A 17,763-nucleotide genomic window follows, 5' to 3' on the forward strand; every position below is an offset into this window, starting at 1 on the left:
GTGACGCTAATATCATAGAAAAGTTTTAATTCAATAATAAAAAAAACATTCCATTGGTCAAATAAATTGATTGCTAATTGTAATTTCTTTTTTCTTTCAATTGCATTGCATGAAAGCGCTTAAGAAAGCGGAAACATGCAACGATTTTTAACTTTGTATTGCATATAGAAAAAATAGTAACGTCACGTGTGCACGTTTGCCTCTATAACCGATGATTCAAGAATGTAATTACAAATATAAATGTTTGACTGATGTATTGATTGAAAACAACCACAAGTTTTATTCGAGTTTAATATCTGATGCTTACATCAACGTAAATGTCGTTAGGTTTCTCGGCTAGCACAAATAAATTATACTAAAAAATAATAGTTTTTTTAAAGTGTCCAAGGAATACATGATTTAATGTCGAAAACTGTTCTTATCGAAATTCCACAGTTCCCGATTTCTCGCTCACGCGATATCGCGGTAGATGATTATTACCCGATCCCACATTGAAGGACTTTTCTCGCGCAGTTTATTGAGAAATCGTGAAATTTCTTAGCAATCAGCTGTCAAGTATTGCTTTTACTTCCCGTCTGTTGTTGCTTTTTCTAACGTTCGAATGTACGGCGGCGAAAATCATAAATTATAGATTTTGATCGTCCGATTGTCGTGCCATCCTCTCACGTCAATCGTATATTTGATCGTTACTTTGCTTCTCTTGCGAAGATCGAGTCGTTGTAGCACGCAATTCGCTCAAATCGGTTCCGTCTTGTTCGAGCGAGCGAGCTGCACGAGAACCGAGCTGTTTCCCTTCGTCATGATTTTGTCGCTTTCTTCTTTCTAATGACTACACGTTGCAACTATTGCAGTACGCCGTTCTTGAGTCATTACCACCCAACTCAACTTCTCACGGGCATTTTTTGCGTTTCCGCATTCACTATCATGTAAAAAACAGCGATTCTCTCGTGCATATATGTCGCATTCATAATCAGCGTGATCCGTTTTTAACTCGCGATTCCACGTATAAGTTTAATCACAGACCAATTGAAACGGAATCACGCAAACTATATTATAAAGAATTAGATACTATCTGAAATCGAATAAGTTTAATACAGTTATACATTAGAGTGCTAAATAAAAATAAAAATACTAAATAAATATATAATAACTATTAAACCACACACACAACAGTGCGCTCTAATTTTCCGATATTATTATCTCGTTGGATAGTAAATTATGAAAAATAATATAGTTTTGCCCGTAGAATCTTTCCTCGAGGATTTACGAAGTCGGAATAAGATGTCAGAATGATAGAAAAACATAAAAGTTATGAGGAATTACACGTGAATAATTAATTTTGTTTTTTCATTGATGATGTAGAAGCCGTTTGGTAATACAGATGAACTGCTTGTTTTTTTTAATCGTAATATGTAATTGAGTTATTATCTAATCGGATTATCTTACTATTGACATAGTTATTATAATGATATGTATTTTTGAAATTTTTCACTTTGTGTTCGAATAATAAGTTGACGTTGTTAACGTGATACATACTCTTAAAATTGTGAAATTGGCAAATTAATAATCATTCCATCTGCAATGTCTTACCAAATTTTCAGTATAATAGATGATTAATATTTGCATATTAAAGCAAGATAATAAATGTAATACTCTCTTTCTCTCTCTTTCTTTCTTGAAATTATAAAATTAGCAAATCGATAGTTTTCATTTTACGTGATGACTTATCGAATTTAATTTAATGTAGTGAATGAGGCAATTTGCCTATTGAAGCAAAATGATAAAATTGCTCGCACATACATTCTCGTATTACTAAAAAATAATTTAAATACTCTTTGACCGTATTGTATAAATTAATATTATATATTAAATAATCTTTGTTTATATTATAGTAACGATGGTAGAGAAATGGGTAGTGAAAGTATATTCTATAATATTATATATTATAAAAGTAAAAATAATTTGTTACTACCAATTACGTATAGATATTTTTTGATAATTGGAATACCTGATCGAATGACGAACAATGTAATAACGTTCAGCAAATATGGATAGCTTTCAGGTTTTTTGATCGATTATACTAGCCATGACCGTGAACTCTAAACAAAAAAATCAATTTGCAATATAATGTATTGGGTTGAACGGGAAGTTCGTGCCGTTTTTTCGATCTTCATCTCTTAGTAAAAAACGGCACGAACTTTCCGTTCAACCCAATATATGAATGTATGTATTATAATCTTGTAATCTAATATGAAAATAGAATTTTTCAGCTAACTATAGATAATGTGATAAGAAAATATATACATTTTTAATAATCTAAAACACATTATCTTTGTATGACCACTGTGTTGTGATGCTAAAATTTGAGTTTCGTCGAAATTTAATATTTATACTAATATTAATCACTACGTACGTGTTATATTATAGGTGATTTTTATCAAAAGAATAAAAAAAAACTGACCTTTTCTGCATTTTATTGAAAAAAACTCAAGGCTAGATTGCATAATTTAAAAGTATTACGTCAGTACAAAATCTTTTGTGCATATTTTTGAGGAGTTCTAAAATAAGATAATTCAAACTTTCCACGTTCCATTATGTAATTCTCACGTGTACAAAAATTAGCATATTATCAGGGAATACAATTACAAAATTGGATAGTGATTCTAGAACAGAGTTTTCGCGTATTTTTATCGCTTCATCGAAAATCGAAGTAATGGGGAAAAACTATCGTTATAATATATATATATAAAAACGTAGAACTTTTTCTACGTCTTTGGCAGTTATAGGGGCCCGACATATAGTTTACCCTACTTTTCCTTATCACGTCACAATTCGTGCGATGATTTCGCAGCTGTGGCGCGAATAGTATTGACACGATTCTCCTTGCGTTTACAACTGCAAATTGTCACGTGCATTGACTGTCACTACGTTCAACTTTACGCTAACTCATTGCGAGAGGAAAGAATTTTACGTTGATTCATAATTCGCAAAATTTCAGGACAGATCTTTTCTCCTCTCATGCTGCAATTTAAGTCACGTAGAAAAACAGATTAAATAGAAAGCAAGAGAGAACAAAAACAAACGTAAAAATCTGTATCTTATTAAGCGATTTAGATTTAGCATCTTATGCTAGTTGTGTTAGCAGAGAAAACATGATATTAAGAATGGGAACTAGAAATTGAAAAATAATTATCATCAAAATGCTCTATCAAGTTTTCGGAGAAGCGTGGATAGTAACGTCAGATCGAATGCAACAAATGTACTGATTAAATTTCTATCGATAATGTATGAAAATATATCATTAGCATTTGCAGGAAATTCTGATGATAAACTTTTGAATCCCTCTTTTTTAATTTCCTAATGAATTTAAAATCGCGTTTTTTCTGTATTTAAGAAATTTTAAAAGACTTTTTGAGATAAAGATGCAGTAAATATTTTTTCTGTAAGTTGAGAAAGCGAGTTGTATATTCTTTGTGAGTCTGTTCTACTCTGGACAATCGATATAATGTTAGTATACTTTATTGATCCGTAACTTGTCGTGTAACTTTATACATTTCTGCCTTTAAAATGCAGTAATATGGTCGATGTCATTTCATGCATATGTCGTTGTATTAATAATCGCCCAAATGCCGTATATTCTTTGGCAGCTGTAACCGCATATGGTTATGACAATAATTAGATACTAAATATTACAGTGTTCTTGCGATTTATAGATGGTAGCAAAAGGAGAAAGGTTTGAGCCTTTCAAAACAAATTATACAGGCTTCTCGGATGGTTTCTAGAAGTCGTTGTGAATCGAATAGATATGTGTAATTATGTCAGTAGATACTTCATTTAGCGATTTCACGGAATATATTTTCTTGCCAACGATGAATCTTATTGATATACAGATATTTCTCGCAATCTATAACAATAAACTTTTTTTTTATTCAAGTTTTTCTGTAGATTTATTTTATTTAGCGCTTTGCCCCGTGTTCCACTAATCCACTACGACTTCTTGTCTTCTCTATAAAGGAGTTTAACGATGCGGTCTATTGTTCGACTCCGCTTTTCACCGATTTGCGTTTTGCCGAGTGAAATGCGTGATATACTATAAGTCCATTCGTAGTTTTCTCCTTAAAAAAAAAAAAAAAATGAACGTAAAGAATGTATGCGCCTCACGAAATGAAACAGAACTATAGCAACTTCAAAAAATATTTTTAATTCTTAGATCTTTTGATAGATCTTATGTTATATTATAAAATCAACGTATTTTTACTCTAAAGGAATAAATTAATTTCATAGAATGATATCATATCATTTATCTTTTTTACGCAAAGTCATGTTTTTTTCGATTTTGTACTTAAAATTAAATGTAACAAAAATATCGTTATCAGTTTGATAATAATAATGTGTTTTTTACGAGAATAAAGATTATTATTGATACTTGAAATAAGTATTTAATTAATCGATATCTATGTCTCAAAATTTGTTTCAATGTATGAAGCATATATGCATTATCAAAATAAAAATATTTTAATATTTGATTGTTTAAGCGTAATTTACATCTCGATTCGTAATTACCGCGGTAATTAATAGTAAATTTTCAAGCACATGTGCTGTTCTCTTGAGTATCTTTTTTGGCATATCTAGTACCGTTACAATATCGTAATTATCTACTATCGTAATTATCTAATATCGTAAATATCTACTCGGGTGAAATTTATACTTCAGAGTTTGTTCAGGATTATAGTACGCCGTGAAGAAAGTGTACAAATATTGATTGAATTTAATTTAGTTCTCATCGATCATCGTTTTCATAAAAAAAGTGGGACACGCTTTTAAAAAGATGCAGCAAATTTAAGAGATTTCTAATTGTTTATATATATCTTATAATCATATTTTCTTTTAATTTTAATAATTATAATTGTCTTTCCCTCAGAAAAAAATGGATATATATAATTATATATGATCTTATGTCCATTCTTTCCTAGGTCGTTAATTTCTTTATTGCCCTTGAAATTTAAAAATCTTTAGCGTCCGTTAACACACACAAGGGAATAACGAAAAACGAAATGACAGGTTGATAAAGTTAAATTAGCTACATTTTTTTAATAAGTGTCAGTAATTTCTCAGTATATTTCGGTACACATAAGTTAAAAACGGTTATGGTCCTTGGCCTGTTTTAGATACAAACCAACGAGGTTGTGGGGTTTCAGCGGACACGTACAAACTATTATTCACAGTGTCATAGGGCGCGTTCGGTGCCCTTGGCCCATTGGTGAACGCGTGTACATCGCTCTTTCGGATGATACTACTCTTTCGTATGATCTCTATCAGCCGCTGACCAACGGACATGAAGGTATTGTTCAAAAATTAATTTCAGATTTCTCAAAGAGCAAAACACATTTGGCGATTTATTTATATTTATTTATCTTAGGAGAGAACGTGTTTAATAATAAAAAATTTAAAGAATAAGAAAGTGTATTACTATTACTAATAACTGCTGTTCTCCAGATGACATAACGATAGCTATCTGTCCCGGTATCGGCAACAGCTCGGAAAGTGTTTACATCAGGACATTCGTGCATTTTGTACAATGTCATGGCTATCGATGCGCAGTACTTAATCACGTAGGAGCCCTTTCCAGTGTCAAGATCACAGCACCAAGGATATTTTCTTACGGTATGTATGGCGATCGATAAAAGTTGTTCCGCCGCGACAAGGCGGTCGATCAAGGAAAGTCTGCGAGTAATAACAGAGTTCTTATATCATGTATGTGTATATATCGGGAATTATAACAGCTGTGGAAAAAAACCATTTTAATATCGAATAGTATCGGATTTTACAATGAAAGAGAGAGAGAGAAAGAAATTATATTGCTTTATTAATCTAAACTTAGAGATTACATAACCGTAATTATGTCAAATATATAATTACTTATTCGAATTTAATGTTGAAAATTCTTATAAAATTATCCTCTCTTTTCAGATATATTGATTTATTGAGTAAATATGATTTTATATTGTGTTATATAATTTTTTATATTATATTAAATTTGTTTCTTTCATTCAATTTGGGATAAACCTTATAATGTGTATTTTGCGAATAGGTCACACGGACGATTACAGCACAATGTTACAAAATCTGATAGAAAAGCATCCTAATACCAAAATAGTTTGCATCGGTTATAGTTTGGGCGGTAATTTAGTGACAAAATATCTCGGAGAACGAGGTCCCAATAAATTGCCCAACATTATAGGAGGAATATCGATTTGTCAAGGATACAACGCTCTCGAGTAACTAAACAAACTTTTTTTATTAACAATTAAAATGTTAATCAATAAGGAGAAATATTAATTTATTGTACATTTTTTTTTTGTTTTATTAATTTGTTAAATATATATATATTTTATTTTAGAGGAACGAAAATTCTATTAAACTGGCAGAACTTTAGACGCTTCTATCTCTATGTAATGACAGAGTCGATGAAGAATCTTATACTAAAGCATAAAAACATGCTTTTGTGCGAAGATGTAAAACAGAGGTATAATTTGAACGAACACGATATAATTTCTGCGGCAACATTACCCGAATTAGATGAAGCGTACACGAGAAGAGTAAGTTCAATTTCTCTTCAAATACTACCAGATAATTTAAACGGGGAATTTTTAATTTTTATGAATTGTTTTGTTGTTTAGATACACAACTTTAGATCTGTACAAGAATTATATAAATGGAGTAGTTGTATCTTTTATTTGGATAATATTACAACGCCGATGGTATTCATCAACGCGATAGACGATCCTATCGTGCCAGAAGTATTATTAAATCCAATTAAAGAGCACGCAGGTAGATATATATATTGCATATATACAATGAGTATAGTAAGTAAGAATGTACTATTATCAAAATTCTTAATTTTAGCAAATCATTTAAACACATTATATGTGGAATTGGCTCACGGAGGTCATCTAGGTTTCTACGAAGGAGGTTTTCTGTATCCTAATCCTATAACATGGCTGGATCGAACCCTAGTATCTCTCGTTGGATCTTTGACTCTAGCGCACGCGGATAAGGCTCTTAAAACTTCTTAATTTAATTGAGCTTGGTTAACATATTTGTATTATTGGGCATAGATTGGCAACGCGTCATATACATTCTAATCTTGTTGTGAGATCTGTCAAAGAGATCTGCACTTGACTCACGTTCGAAATTTGCGAAGAAAATGTATGGAGAATAGAGACGACAAATTTAAATTAGTAAAAATATTTGATATTTAATTGAGTCATTTCATGAAATGAAATAGACAAGGTTGCATCTTTTTATACAGGTAATACAGGGAAATAAGTGATAGGTGTGATTGTAAAATAACAAACGTTTGCTCACACTGATATTTCCAAAATTGCAGTTTCGGAATTCCAGATAAATTTTAAATATTGCGCGACTTTTTATAGTTACAGTAAGTGGAATTTTTGTTATTATACAATTTCATATACAATCAAAATCAGATGGCTTAATCTTTCAAAAAAGAAAACAAAGAAAAAAGAAATAAATAAATTTTGCATGTTTTACTAAATACTAACGCTTCTTTCTCAGGGATCTTCTATAGGACGACGATTCAATGACAAGACCTTTAATGGTCGTTAACACATTGTTAGAACTGCTCACTGTATAAACGATTATTATGATACACACTGTCAGTTCAATGCAATACAGAGTATCTTGTGTACTTTTCACTGAGAAGAACTTGTGTATTTATGTACAATATATGTAATAATGTAGGCTAAATATTTACATAAAACATTGATAATCGCATTCTGATTGCATTCTAAAATTATTAGCTTTATCGATATGAGAAATTCGCCATATATTGCATATGTGGGGATATACTATGTATATTGCTTATTAAAATCCATGACTGGGTGATAACGTTAGATTTACAAAGAAATCTATTAAATCACAAATTCAATTTATGTAAGTCTAAAATTTCGTAAATGTACTTGAGTGTATATACACCAAACTTTGTAAATAATACTTTTCTAAACTAGAATTATATGTAGCAAATTTTTTTTTTATAAAGTCAATTTAAAAAATTTACAAATTTAACCTTATTACCAGTGGATTAATAGATAGTAAATTTGTATATTGCAAATTTGTATATAAATTGTATGTTTGTATATTGGATAAGAAGTGTTTATGAAATAATCTATAAAAATGCAATAGGCCATAAATGATATATTGATGCAGAGATATACTAAGTGACATATTACAGGATATTATATCGCACATTAAATTGATAGTATATAATACCAGGATCTGCAATTATGTAATTTGATATATTCTTAGTACTATGGTGCATATTGATGAAAATATATAATGTTTAATCCATTATGTTCCATATGATGCATATAAAGTATTTTCTTCGTCCATAAAATGTAATAAATTTTGATTCTATATGGAATATAATAGATTAAAATATGCTGCATCAGATTGTACACATATTTTATATTTGATGCAGAGATAAAAAAATTAAACATTTCTTAAATCATCAATATGAGTCCATATCGATAAAGTTAATGTGCAATATGCAATAATTTCTTATGCTAGACAATATATTTTAATCGATACATTTATAAATTGCTACATATTTATGTATGATCGCATGGCTTAACTGATATTTATTTTCTACTAGAATTGATAATGATTTCTCAAACGGTACTATAGGTAACATTAATAATGGCTATATGTACAATTTTATTTAACCGTGCGATGTAATTGACTACGTTTTTACTCAAACTATTTATATGACGCGAGTGATGTATAATTTACACGCGATTGAATCATAATTTCGCGTATTTAGAATAAGGATTTAATTTGTTGATTTATTCCGGCAAGTTTCGGTCCATAATACTATAGATAATGCAAGCATTTATATCTAGAATCAAACATTCGAGTAAATTCGCTTTCTAATCACATGGAAGCAATCGCCGTAAATAAGTCGATATCAAATTGTAATGTATCGAATATTGCACCATATTTGTGAGTTTTATTTGTACAATTCACGTAAAGAAAATAACGAAAGACAATAAGACATAAAATACACACGAATAAAATTTACGAATAATGCTTTTGATTAAAATATTTTATGGCAAGAATTAGATATGATGAAATCTCTTTAGATATATGATATGTATTTATTTTTCACTATTATCTCATAAATGGCCTTTTTTTAATTTGACCAATTCTTTTTTTATGAGCAATTTCCTCTGCATTTTCATACTATATTGACATTAGCACAAATATACAGAGTAAATCACACTAGAAACTGCCATTTTTAAATCTGATGTTTTATGGAAAATAAATACTGGATAAAATATTATACATTTTATAACATAACATAATATCGAAATAAATTATAAATATTTGTACATTATTGATTTTTTTAATGATTCTGTCTTAATACTTTTTAATGTAGAATGATGAGAAGAATCGACTTATATATCAAAAAACACATATCTTTGTTTAAAAAGACAAAAATGAAAATTAGAAATCTCGAGATCTTTATCTGGAACAAACTGAGTTATCAGAGAAAGTTTCTTTTGAAACCAAGTAACTTTTATCTTATCAGAAATACTTTTCCATAAAATATTTTAATATTTTAGAATTTATTGAAGATGATTTTAAGTGATTATTTTTTATATATTGATGATATCAATAGTACATCTACAATACTCAAAATACAACATTAACGAAATTTGATGTATGTTAAATATATTACGATACTGTGAGTAAAAAATTTTAGGCGTTTAAAAAATCACAAAAATACAGATTTCAATGTTTCTTCAGCTAAAATTAGTCAAAGGTAATTCTATAAAGCATTCAAGAAATAAATAAAAAAGAATACTTATTAATATGTGCAGTTAAATTAAGAGTTACTCTAACAATAAACAAGCAACGACGATTCAATATGTAATATCATCGTTATATCTTTTTACAGCTGGATTGTGTGATATACGTAATTTAACATAATTATATTGACATGTTAGAAAGTTGAACAATTCCTCGCTTTTACTAATTTCTTTTTGTGTTGCGATATGAACTGCATTTATAAACGAATATTGATCAAAAATAACACGTGCATTTTTGTAATTAACGTAATATTAAATGATGAAAAGAGAGAGAGAGAGAGAGAGAGAGAGGTTTGTATAACAGAATGTATGTTTTATTTGCAATTTCATGTAATTATATGAAATCCTTTATGTAACACACACATATGCGCGCGCGCATATACACATATTCACGCATACATATATGAAAAAACACTTAGGAGTAGAAAAAAGATATATATAACAATATTTGAATTAAGATGCAATATGCTCTTCTTATTGAGTTTACGAGAAAGAAAGTTTCTTATCTCTCGTTACTATTCAATTTATGTGTGCGATCAAATGCGATCCTCTTATGAGATATCGTGATTATTACAGCTACCTACGATATAGCTTAATGCGTTCACTGTCCCTAATAGAAATATGTAGTTAATAAAGAACGAGTGAGAGAAGTATGCTTATACATTTTCGGATAGTGTTATAAACTATTTTTTCCGAATAATCAGTAATTGGCACGTTTATTGTCTGGAAATGTAAATGTATCCTTCGCTTGTATCTATCTGAAACCGCATTGATTTAAGTCAGCAACAATGTATACGTAGTAACTTAGAATTTACGTGACTCAATTTAGCTTAATTTAGTTGAAGGAATGTTTGTTTTCACGTTCTTATCTTACGCAGTGCTACGCATTGCAGAGAAGTGAATCAAATAATATAGAATGCCATATCTTCTTTATCAAAAATTTCCGTGATTTATGAGATTTTGTGATAATGTGAAAAAATAATATTGCCTAACTAAAATGTGTTTACGAAAGCATAAATGCCTTTAGATTGACGAGTAACATAATGAATAATCGATTTTGGTTTTAATTTGTACAAAAATTCTAATAATAGCCGAGGAAGTTGATTCTTTCTTTTAACGGATTTTTCCTAAAGGTATTTTTGCAATTTACATTTTATGAATGTATTTAAACTATTTGCACTTGGATGTTGTGAATAACGACCTAATACCACTTACCTAATACTACTTATCTTTATAAAAAGACTGTAATGTTTTGTAAATCATGTATGTAAGAAAATATGACATTTTAAAACATTGCGTTGAAAGATATTTTTTTTTATCGGGATTTGAGATAATCAAGTTTTTGAAATTTTACATAAGAATGTCTCCTTAAATCATTTGTAATTTGTATGCAGCGTTAAACGAAGGAGAATAAAACATGACGACTTTTGTACATGATTCGGAATTCCCGGATTTCCCGTTCGAGATGCTACGCAGAGATGAATCTCGTTAGGTCACGTATAATAATGCAGACTATTTTGTATAACGATTCAATATATGTATCGTGTGGCGTAACGATCTTTTTTATCATTATTTACCTTTAATCCATTTGTAACACGTTTAGTCGAATGTATTTATTCCTTATGATCTTTTAATTGCGCAACTAGAAAGAGAGAGAGAGAGAAACTTGCTCTAATTAATAATATAATCTATAGGTTTTCAAAAATTGACAAATATGAAAAACCTAAAAAAATATTGTGGACATATGCAGTTGTATGCGTGCACGCATATAGGCAAAAAGAAAACAAAAAATTATAAAGAATATACAGGGTGCTCCTGAGTTAAATGGCCAAATTTGAAATATAAATATAGGATCCCAAAACAAAAAAAAAATTTCCTCTGGAAGTATGCCCGTCAACGCTTCGTTCAAGAGATATTGACTTCTTAAGTTTTAAAATATAGGAATGAATAATGTCGAAATAATCTAGGTATATTCTTTTTATTGCTTTATAATAATCAAAATTTAATTATTAAATGTTTTGTTCAATGATGGTCTCTAGTCCAGAGACAGCATTGCACCTATCGATGAGAGAACGAATGGCTAATTAATATTGTGCATCTGTTATTTTTTCGCACGCTTGCGATATCCTCCGTTTTAATGATTTAATGTTAATAAATTACTTTGTTTACAGTGCAAGCACAAGCCTGTCAATGATCTTCAAATAAAAAAAAGAAACATTTCGATATTATCCATTTCTATAGTTCTGTAACTTAAGAAGTCAATATCTCTTGAACGAATTCTTTGCGATCATACTTTCAAAAGAAAATTATTTTTGTTTTGAAGTCCTAAATTTATATTTTATATTTGGTCATTTAATCCGGGAGCACCCTGTATAATATGAAATTGATTATTATATTACTTTAAAAAACGAGGTCGTTTGACGAATATAATCCATAATGCTCAAGAGAATAAGAATTGCTTTTAAATATTAGTTCTAAATATTATTTTAGTATTAATTATTTAGATTTAATCAGTATTTCAATATCTAATTTATTTTAAAATTCTGACAGATGAAGTGATAAAGACAATTCAGGAAAAGACCACTTACTAGAATACTTTACATATATGCATATTAGAAAAATGCAAATTCCTAAGATGTAAGATAATAACAAGAGTGAATATATGAAAGAATTAAGATAAGATAAAATGTAATAGAATATCCATTCTGCAATTAGGTTTCTATCTTATTCGGCACGTATTTATATCTGTATTGAGCGATAATCATGATAATTCATCACCAGATACTATATCCTCTCTCTCTTATTAGTCTATAAAAATTTATTTTCATTGAGGTACAAAATGAAAATAACTATAAAACAACAGCTTTTCTTGTAACGCAACCCAGTGGTCACAATATATATTTATTTTATAAAATTTTCACGCGTGCACATATATGTAAACATTATTTACGTAACAATCAACTTAATTAAATTATGCAGACGTATTATTTATGTTTGCATAATTTAATTAAGTGTATAAAGGATTCGATAAGAAAAAGAAAAACGGAAATAATTTATAATTGTTTCTTTAATTTTTGATAAAGTCTTTGGCTAACATGAAATATTATTTTAAATCGCAGAGACGTGCAAGATTCTTGTTCTTTATAATTCTTAATACTTAGACAGGTTGTTTGATTGGTCTAGAATGTGTGTTGTTGTTTATTCTCCTAATTTTAAATTAGCCGAAGAAAAATCGATTAAAAATCTAATGAATAACAAGTCTTTCTTCTTTAAATATCTAATTATATCGTGCGCAATATTGTCATAATATACTCAAATTTTTTTATTATGACCCCTATATAAATAAATTTACACGTATATTTGCGATCGCGCATGTGGATTTCTGCCTGAATGTTTGATTTATATAGTTGGGAAATATGGGCATATGTCATTGGTCGTTAACAATACACATGGTCAACAAACGACTTTGCTAATGAGAGTTACCGGGGTTCTCATTATACACCACTCCTCGAGTACCCTTATAATGGTAGTTCTGGTAGTGAGAATTATTCAGTGGTGATCGAACAGCCGTAACGTTCACACAGTTCTATTTTACGTAGAATCGAATGTCACCTTTTGATGCAAAGTGTTTTATCAAGGCGAGACTATATGACAACGATAATTCGTGTGTAATTGGTAAAATACAGTTTTTTATGATCAACATGACTTGGTTGATCTTGTTCACCTTGACGATCCTGATCTGTGGCAACGTGATCAATGCGCAATTCATGCACGCGCGAAAGTTCATACGACAGAACTACTACTGGCAATTACGAAGGAAACTGATGATGAATGAAACGCGATCTTCCCTGGGCGGCCAGTTAGAACTCAATCCCATGGAATTAATTGCGAATAAGATTCTGATGTCAATCAAGTGCCAAGAAATCCACGAAGGTTCAATTTTATCATTCCTGCAACAAATTTATGCGTAAACGTGGCCGCATGTAGTCTGCAATTATTTAAATAAAGAAAATAATCATAGCTTGTTAGATTAATGATCAATCTCTGGTGCAATATTTTTTCATAGAATGAGTTTTTGAGCGTTGTTCAAAAACAAATTTTGTAACAAAAAAATTCGAAAGTTTTTTTCATATTCAATGTATAATTAAATATCAAATCGTTCACATTACATTAATTTGTTCGCGAAATAAATATTAGCTTTTTTTGTGTCTTCTTTTTATTTTTTTTTCTGTTTAGGAACCGTTATGTCATAGCATATTATTGTCTGTTGTTCTCTGATTGAGAGATGCGATAGTGTCTCGATGCCAAATACACAAAAATAATGAGACAAGTTGACATAAAAAATAGGGTAGTGAAAAATAAGCAAAATAAAGATTAACATATGAAAATGATAACGTGATAAGATCTAACGAAAAACACGGAAACAGTTGATAATGGCTTAAACTACTAACTATTATATCGATTTAATCTTTGAAACTATTTTTTTTAGGGAGAATTTTCCTTTTCTAAGCGGTCTTTTTATAATTCATGTTTTCGAAACCGCGTTATGAATAATCGTGCACGAAACCATGAATTGATAGCGCAAGATATCGAGGAACAATTTTTGTTGTTGATATATCACTATTTATTCAACGTTAACAAAACATCCAGTATTAAAACATATTACAAACAAAAACTAAAATGCTTCTTGAAATAAGATTTTGACGAAGCACATAATTCCACATTTCTACTTACAATCATAATTACATTAATGATAAAAATTCTTATCATCGAAGAAAAGAAAAGGAAAATGAGTCTTAGAAAAATATACGTATATAAAATAAGGGAAAAGAGAAATCGACAGAAAGTGATACAACATTAATATTACACATCATTGTTACAGCTGATAATGAAATATCTAATGTTTGATTTATAATAGATATCCCTATAATAGAAATTCTTTATATTTCGGGCAGGGCTTACCAGCAATAATTTTCTACCATCGCGTAACTTCCTGGAGGTCATATCGGAAATAGAAAAATCCGAGGTATTCAAGATTTTACGTAAAATGCCCAAGGGCGCCGTTCTCCATGCTCACGAGTCCGCCATCGTCTCGCTCGACTATAAACTCAACAATGTGACCTATCGTGAGAATCTATATGTATGCGATCAAAACGGCAGTTTGCAACTCAAGTTTTTTAAGAATCCTGACAAAACTTGCGACTGGCAATTATTGAGCGAGGTGCGACGGGATCTACAACAGGCCGATGCAATCAACGATAGAATCAGACGGTCGATGACCATGATCACGGAAAATCCGAGAAGCGCTTATAGCACCGTCGACAAGGCATGGGAAAAGTTCAATAGCATTTTCAAATTTATGCACTCCTGGCTGTCCTATCGACCTATCTTCGAAGATCTTTATTACCGCGTACTACAGGAGTTCTACGAAGATAATGTGATGTACGCGGAAATACGATCGACACTATTCTCATTACATGATTTTGACAGAATCTATGGATCGCTGGAAATGGCGGGAATTCTCAAGAACATCACCGATAGGTAAGAAGCATTTTGTTTAAATTTATTTTCATAACCAAGTATTGTGAGCAAAGGGATGTGTAATAAAATAGATGTATGATAGGTTTGTACGGGATCATCCCGATTTCCTTGGCGTTAAGATTATATATTCACCGAGGCGGTCCATCAATGAAACAAAACTAGACGAATACCTGAAAACGCTGGTGCAATTGACGGAACATTATCCGAACTTCGTAATTGGTTTCGACTTGGTCGGCCAGGAGGACAAAGGAGAACCTCTCATAAAGTTCGCCGACAAGTTAAACGCCGTTAACCCGGAAATTAAATTCTTCTTCCACGCCGGAGAGACCAATTGGAACGGAGTGTCCACTGACTTTAATCTTTTCGATGCTTTGCTGCTCAATACCAAACGTATCGGCCACGGGTGAGCAGCGCTAATAAAATTAAAAGAAAATTAATTTAGAAAATTCACAATAGGAACATTAATTAATTAACATGTCGAATGCAAAAATATTGCGTTTTTTACGATATTTTTACTTTATTGTTTAAGATTCTTTATTAATAGTTTATCTAAATTTTTATTTTGAAATTCAATAAAGTAGATTGCGATATATCGAAACACAGTTTACTTAAAATATCGTTCGCAGTCTATGATTGATATAATGCATAAAATGGCACACATTGACATTCAAAATATTTCTTCAGATACGCATTGACGAAGCATCCACTTTTATGGAACCTTGTGCAGCAAATGGGAATCGCAGTGGAGATTTGTCCCATCTCGAATCAAGTTCTCAGCCTTGTGAAGGACATGCGAAATCATCCCGCGACCGCTATGTTTGCGTTGGGCTCGCCCGTCGTAGTTTCGAGCGACGATCCCGGCCTATGGGGCGTTAAAGGACTCAGTTACGATTTTTATGAAGCTTTCATGGGTCTCATGAGTGCCAACTCGGATCTTAGAAGTCTGAAGCAATTGGCGATGAATTCGCTGATTTATAGCAGCATGAACAGCCAAGAGAAAAATAATGCGTTAATTCGATGGCAGGATAAGTGGAACATTTTCATAAACGAATTGGTCCAGCCATATCTTATTGACAATAGATGGCAAAGACTATTTCAGCCTTCTTTAAATTCCCAATACACATAATCAATAAGATGAAAAGGTATATCCCTGCTGGAACATCGAAGAATGATATCATTTAATATAACTCAAAAATATTATTAGATTATTTATAGATAATATTTCTGTTCTCGCAAAATGTATTTGTTTTGCTTCTTCATAGAGGAAGCTTTGTTTTTTTAACTTTCTCAATATAATCATTAAAACTGCGTTTTATTCTAAAAAAACTGCGTTAAATTTAAAAATTACATAGAATTCTTTCATTGTACTTTTTTATGTATTATATTTATATTATATGAATTATTGCTACCTCATTATGTTCGCTAACGATGTATTACTGTGCAGAAAATATTTCTAATGCGCGTTCATTCTGAGCATTACGTTCGTTGAAGAAACTTATTAATGTGAAGGAAGATTCTTCGAAGGGATATTGCCCGTGTTTTACGTTTTATACGATAAGATATAAAAATAACATAAGATTCTATTTTTTTACTATATACGAGGTAACGATTAATTCGATGCCTGTTGCAAGAGATCGTAAGCTGAATAAGAGATATTGCAGATCTGCGAAAATAAAATTCCTCATTATTATGCTCACGGCCTCTTTTATTTATGTCCTATGTTGAGATTTAGGTTTATATTAATAATATGAATATTATTTCCGTATATTACTAATTTTTATTTTTTGAATTATTCCATATTATTAATAATTTTATTAATATCTATTGGGGATTATGTTATAAGACTTGAAAACCATCTATCTATGTTTGCGTAATTAACTTGCTCTGCAATAAGCATAAATAATTTACGCTGCTATAACAGTAATTTTAATACTATAAATATAAATCTAACGATTCACAGAATTTTACGCAATACATGTAAATTTATGTTCCTTTCGCATTTAATAATTTACCCAGGTAAAGGTGTTAAGTGATCATGCAAATATTCCATGATAGAAAAACATTATTCCTTTCTGTTTATTATGATGAATACTAGCGATCTGCGTTCTCGTGGCGTCGCCTTTGTTCAATCGCTGGAATAAATAGCGGTCACGATGTCTTTGCTCTGCGAATGAAATTTGCTAATCCGTACTCACACTAGCAATTGTCATCACATAATTTTATTCATCTCAAAAAATGAAAATTTATCTTGATAAATATTTGTCATATATGAGACTATTGAACCAGCTCGTTCTATCCTTATCGAGTAATCGATCGAATTCAAGCTGAACCG

At 30.5% G+C, this 17,763-nt stretch overlaps 2 protein-coding genes and 1 pseudogene across 5 annotated transcripts in view; 2 read left to right on the forward strand and 1 right to left on the reverse strand.

The window, feature by feature from the left end:
• LOC115242399 (abhydrolase domain-containing protein 2) overlaps window positions 1–11,583 on the forward strand; it is a 16,580-nt gene extending 4,997 nt beyond the window's left edge. For 2 of the 4 annotated variants that reach the window (XM_029818661.1, XM_029818662.1), the window contains 6 exons: window positions 5,169–5,341; window positions 5,497–5,664; window positions 6,092–6,278; window positions 6,401–6,599; window positions 6,681–6,831; window positions 6,907–11,583. In XM_029818661.1, the coding sequence (XP_029674521.1) occupies window positions 5,169–5,341; window positions 5,497–5,664; window positions 6,092–6,278; window positions 6,401–6,599; window positions 6,681–6,831; window positions 6,907–7,076 (1,048 nt within the window). In that variant the 3' untranslated portion in view covers window positions 7,077–11,583. The remainder of the gene's footprint in view (window positions 1–5,168; window positions 5,342–5,496; window positions 5,665–6,091; window positions 6,279–6,400; window positions 6,600–6,680; window positions 6,832–6,906) is intronic. The other 2 variants (XR_003885041.1, XR_003885042.1) reach the window with 2 other exon arrangements.
• A 1,353-nt stretch (window positions 11,584–12,936) lies between these two features.
• On the forward strand, window positions 12,937–17,073 carry LOC115242392 (adenosine deaminase 2-like). The gene is made up of 4 exons (XM_029818650.1): window positions 12,937–13,823; window positions 14,846–15,431; window positions 15,514–15,834; window positions 16,116–17,073. The coding sequence occupies exons 1-4, from the start codon at window positions 13,496–13,498 to the stop codon at window positions 16,555–16,557; spliced, it is 1,677 nt and encodes a 558-aa protein (XP_029674510.1). The 5' UTR covers window positions 12,937–13,495; the 3' UTR covers window positions 16,558–17,073.
• The window catches only part of LOC115242375, a 3,919-nt pseudogene continuing 3,196 nt past the window's right edge, over window positions 17,041–17,763 (reverse strand).

The sequence above is a fragment of the Formica exsecta genome, unplaced genomic scaffold, assembly GCF_003651465.1.
Source record: "Formica exsecta isolate Colony F162 unplaced genomic scaffold, ASM365146v1 scaffold591, whole genome shotgun sequence".
Classification (NCBI taxonomy): Eukaryota; Metazoa; Arthropoda; class Insecta; order Hymenoptera; family Formicidae; genus Formica; species Formica exsecta.

Bases quoted from the DNA above. Each gene is read 5' to 3' on its own strand.
- LOC115242392 (XM_029818650.1), top strand. From the start codon at position 13,496: ATGTCACCTTTTGATGCAAAGTGTTTTATCAAGGCGAGACTATATGAC. The intron at 13,824-14,845 runs GTTCAATTTTAT...TATTTCGGGCAG, and splicing joins GTGCCAAGAAATCCACGAAG to GGCTTACCAGCAATAATTTT. The intron at 15,432-15,513 runs GTAAGAAGCATT...GATGTATGATAG, and splicing joins CTCAAGAACATCACCGATAG to GTTTGTACGGGATCATCCCG.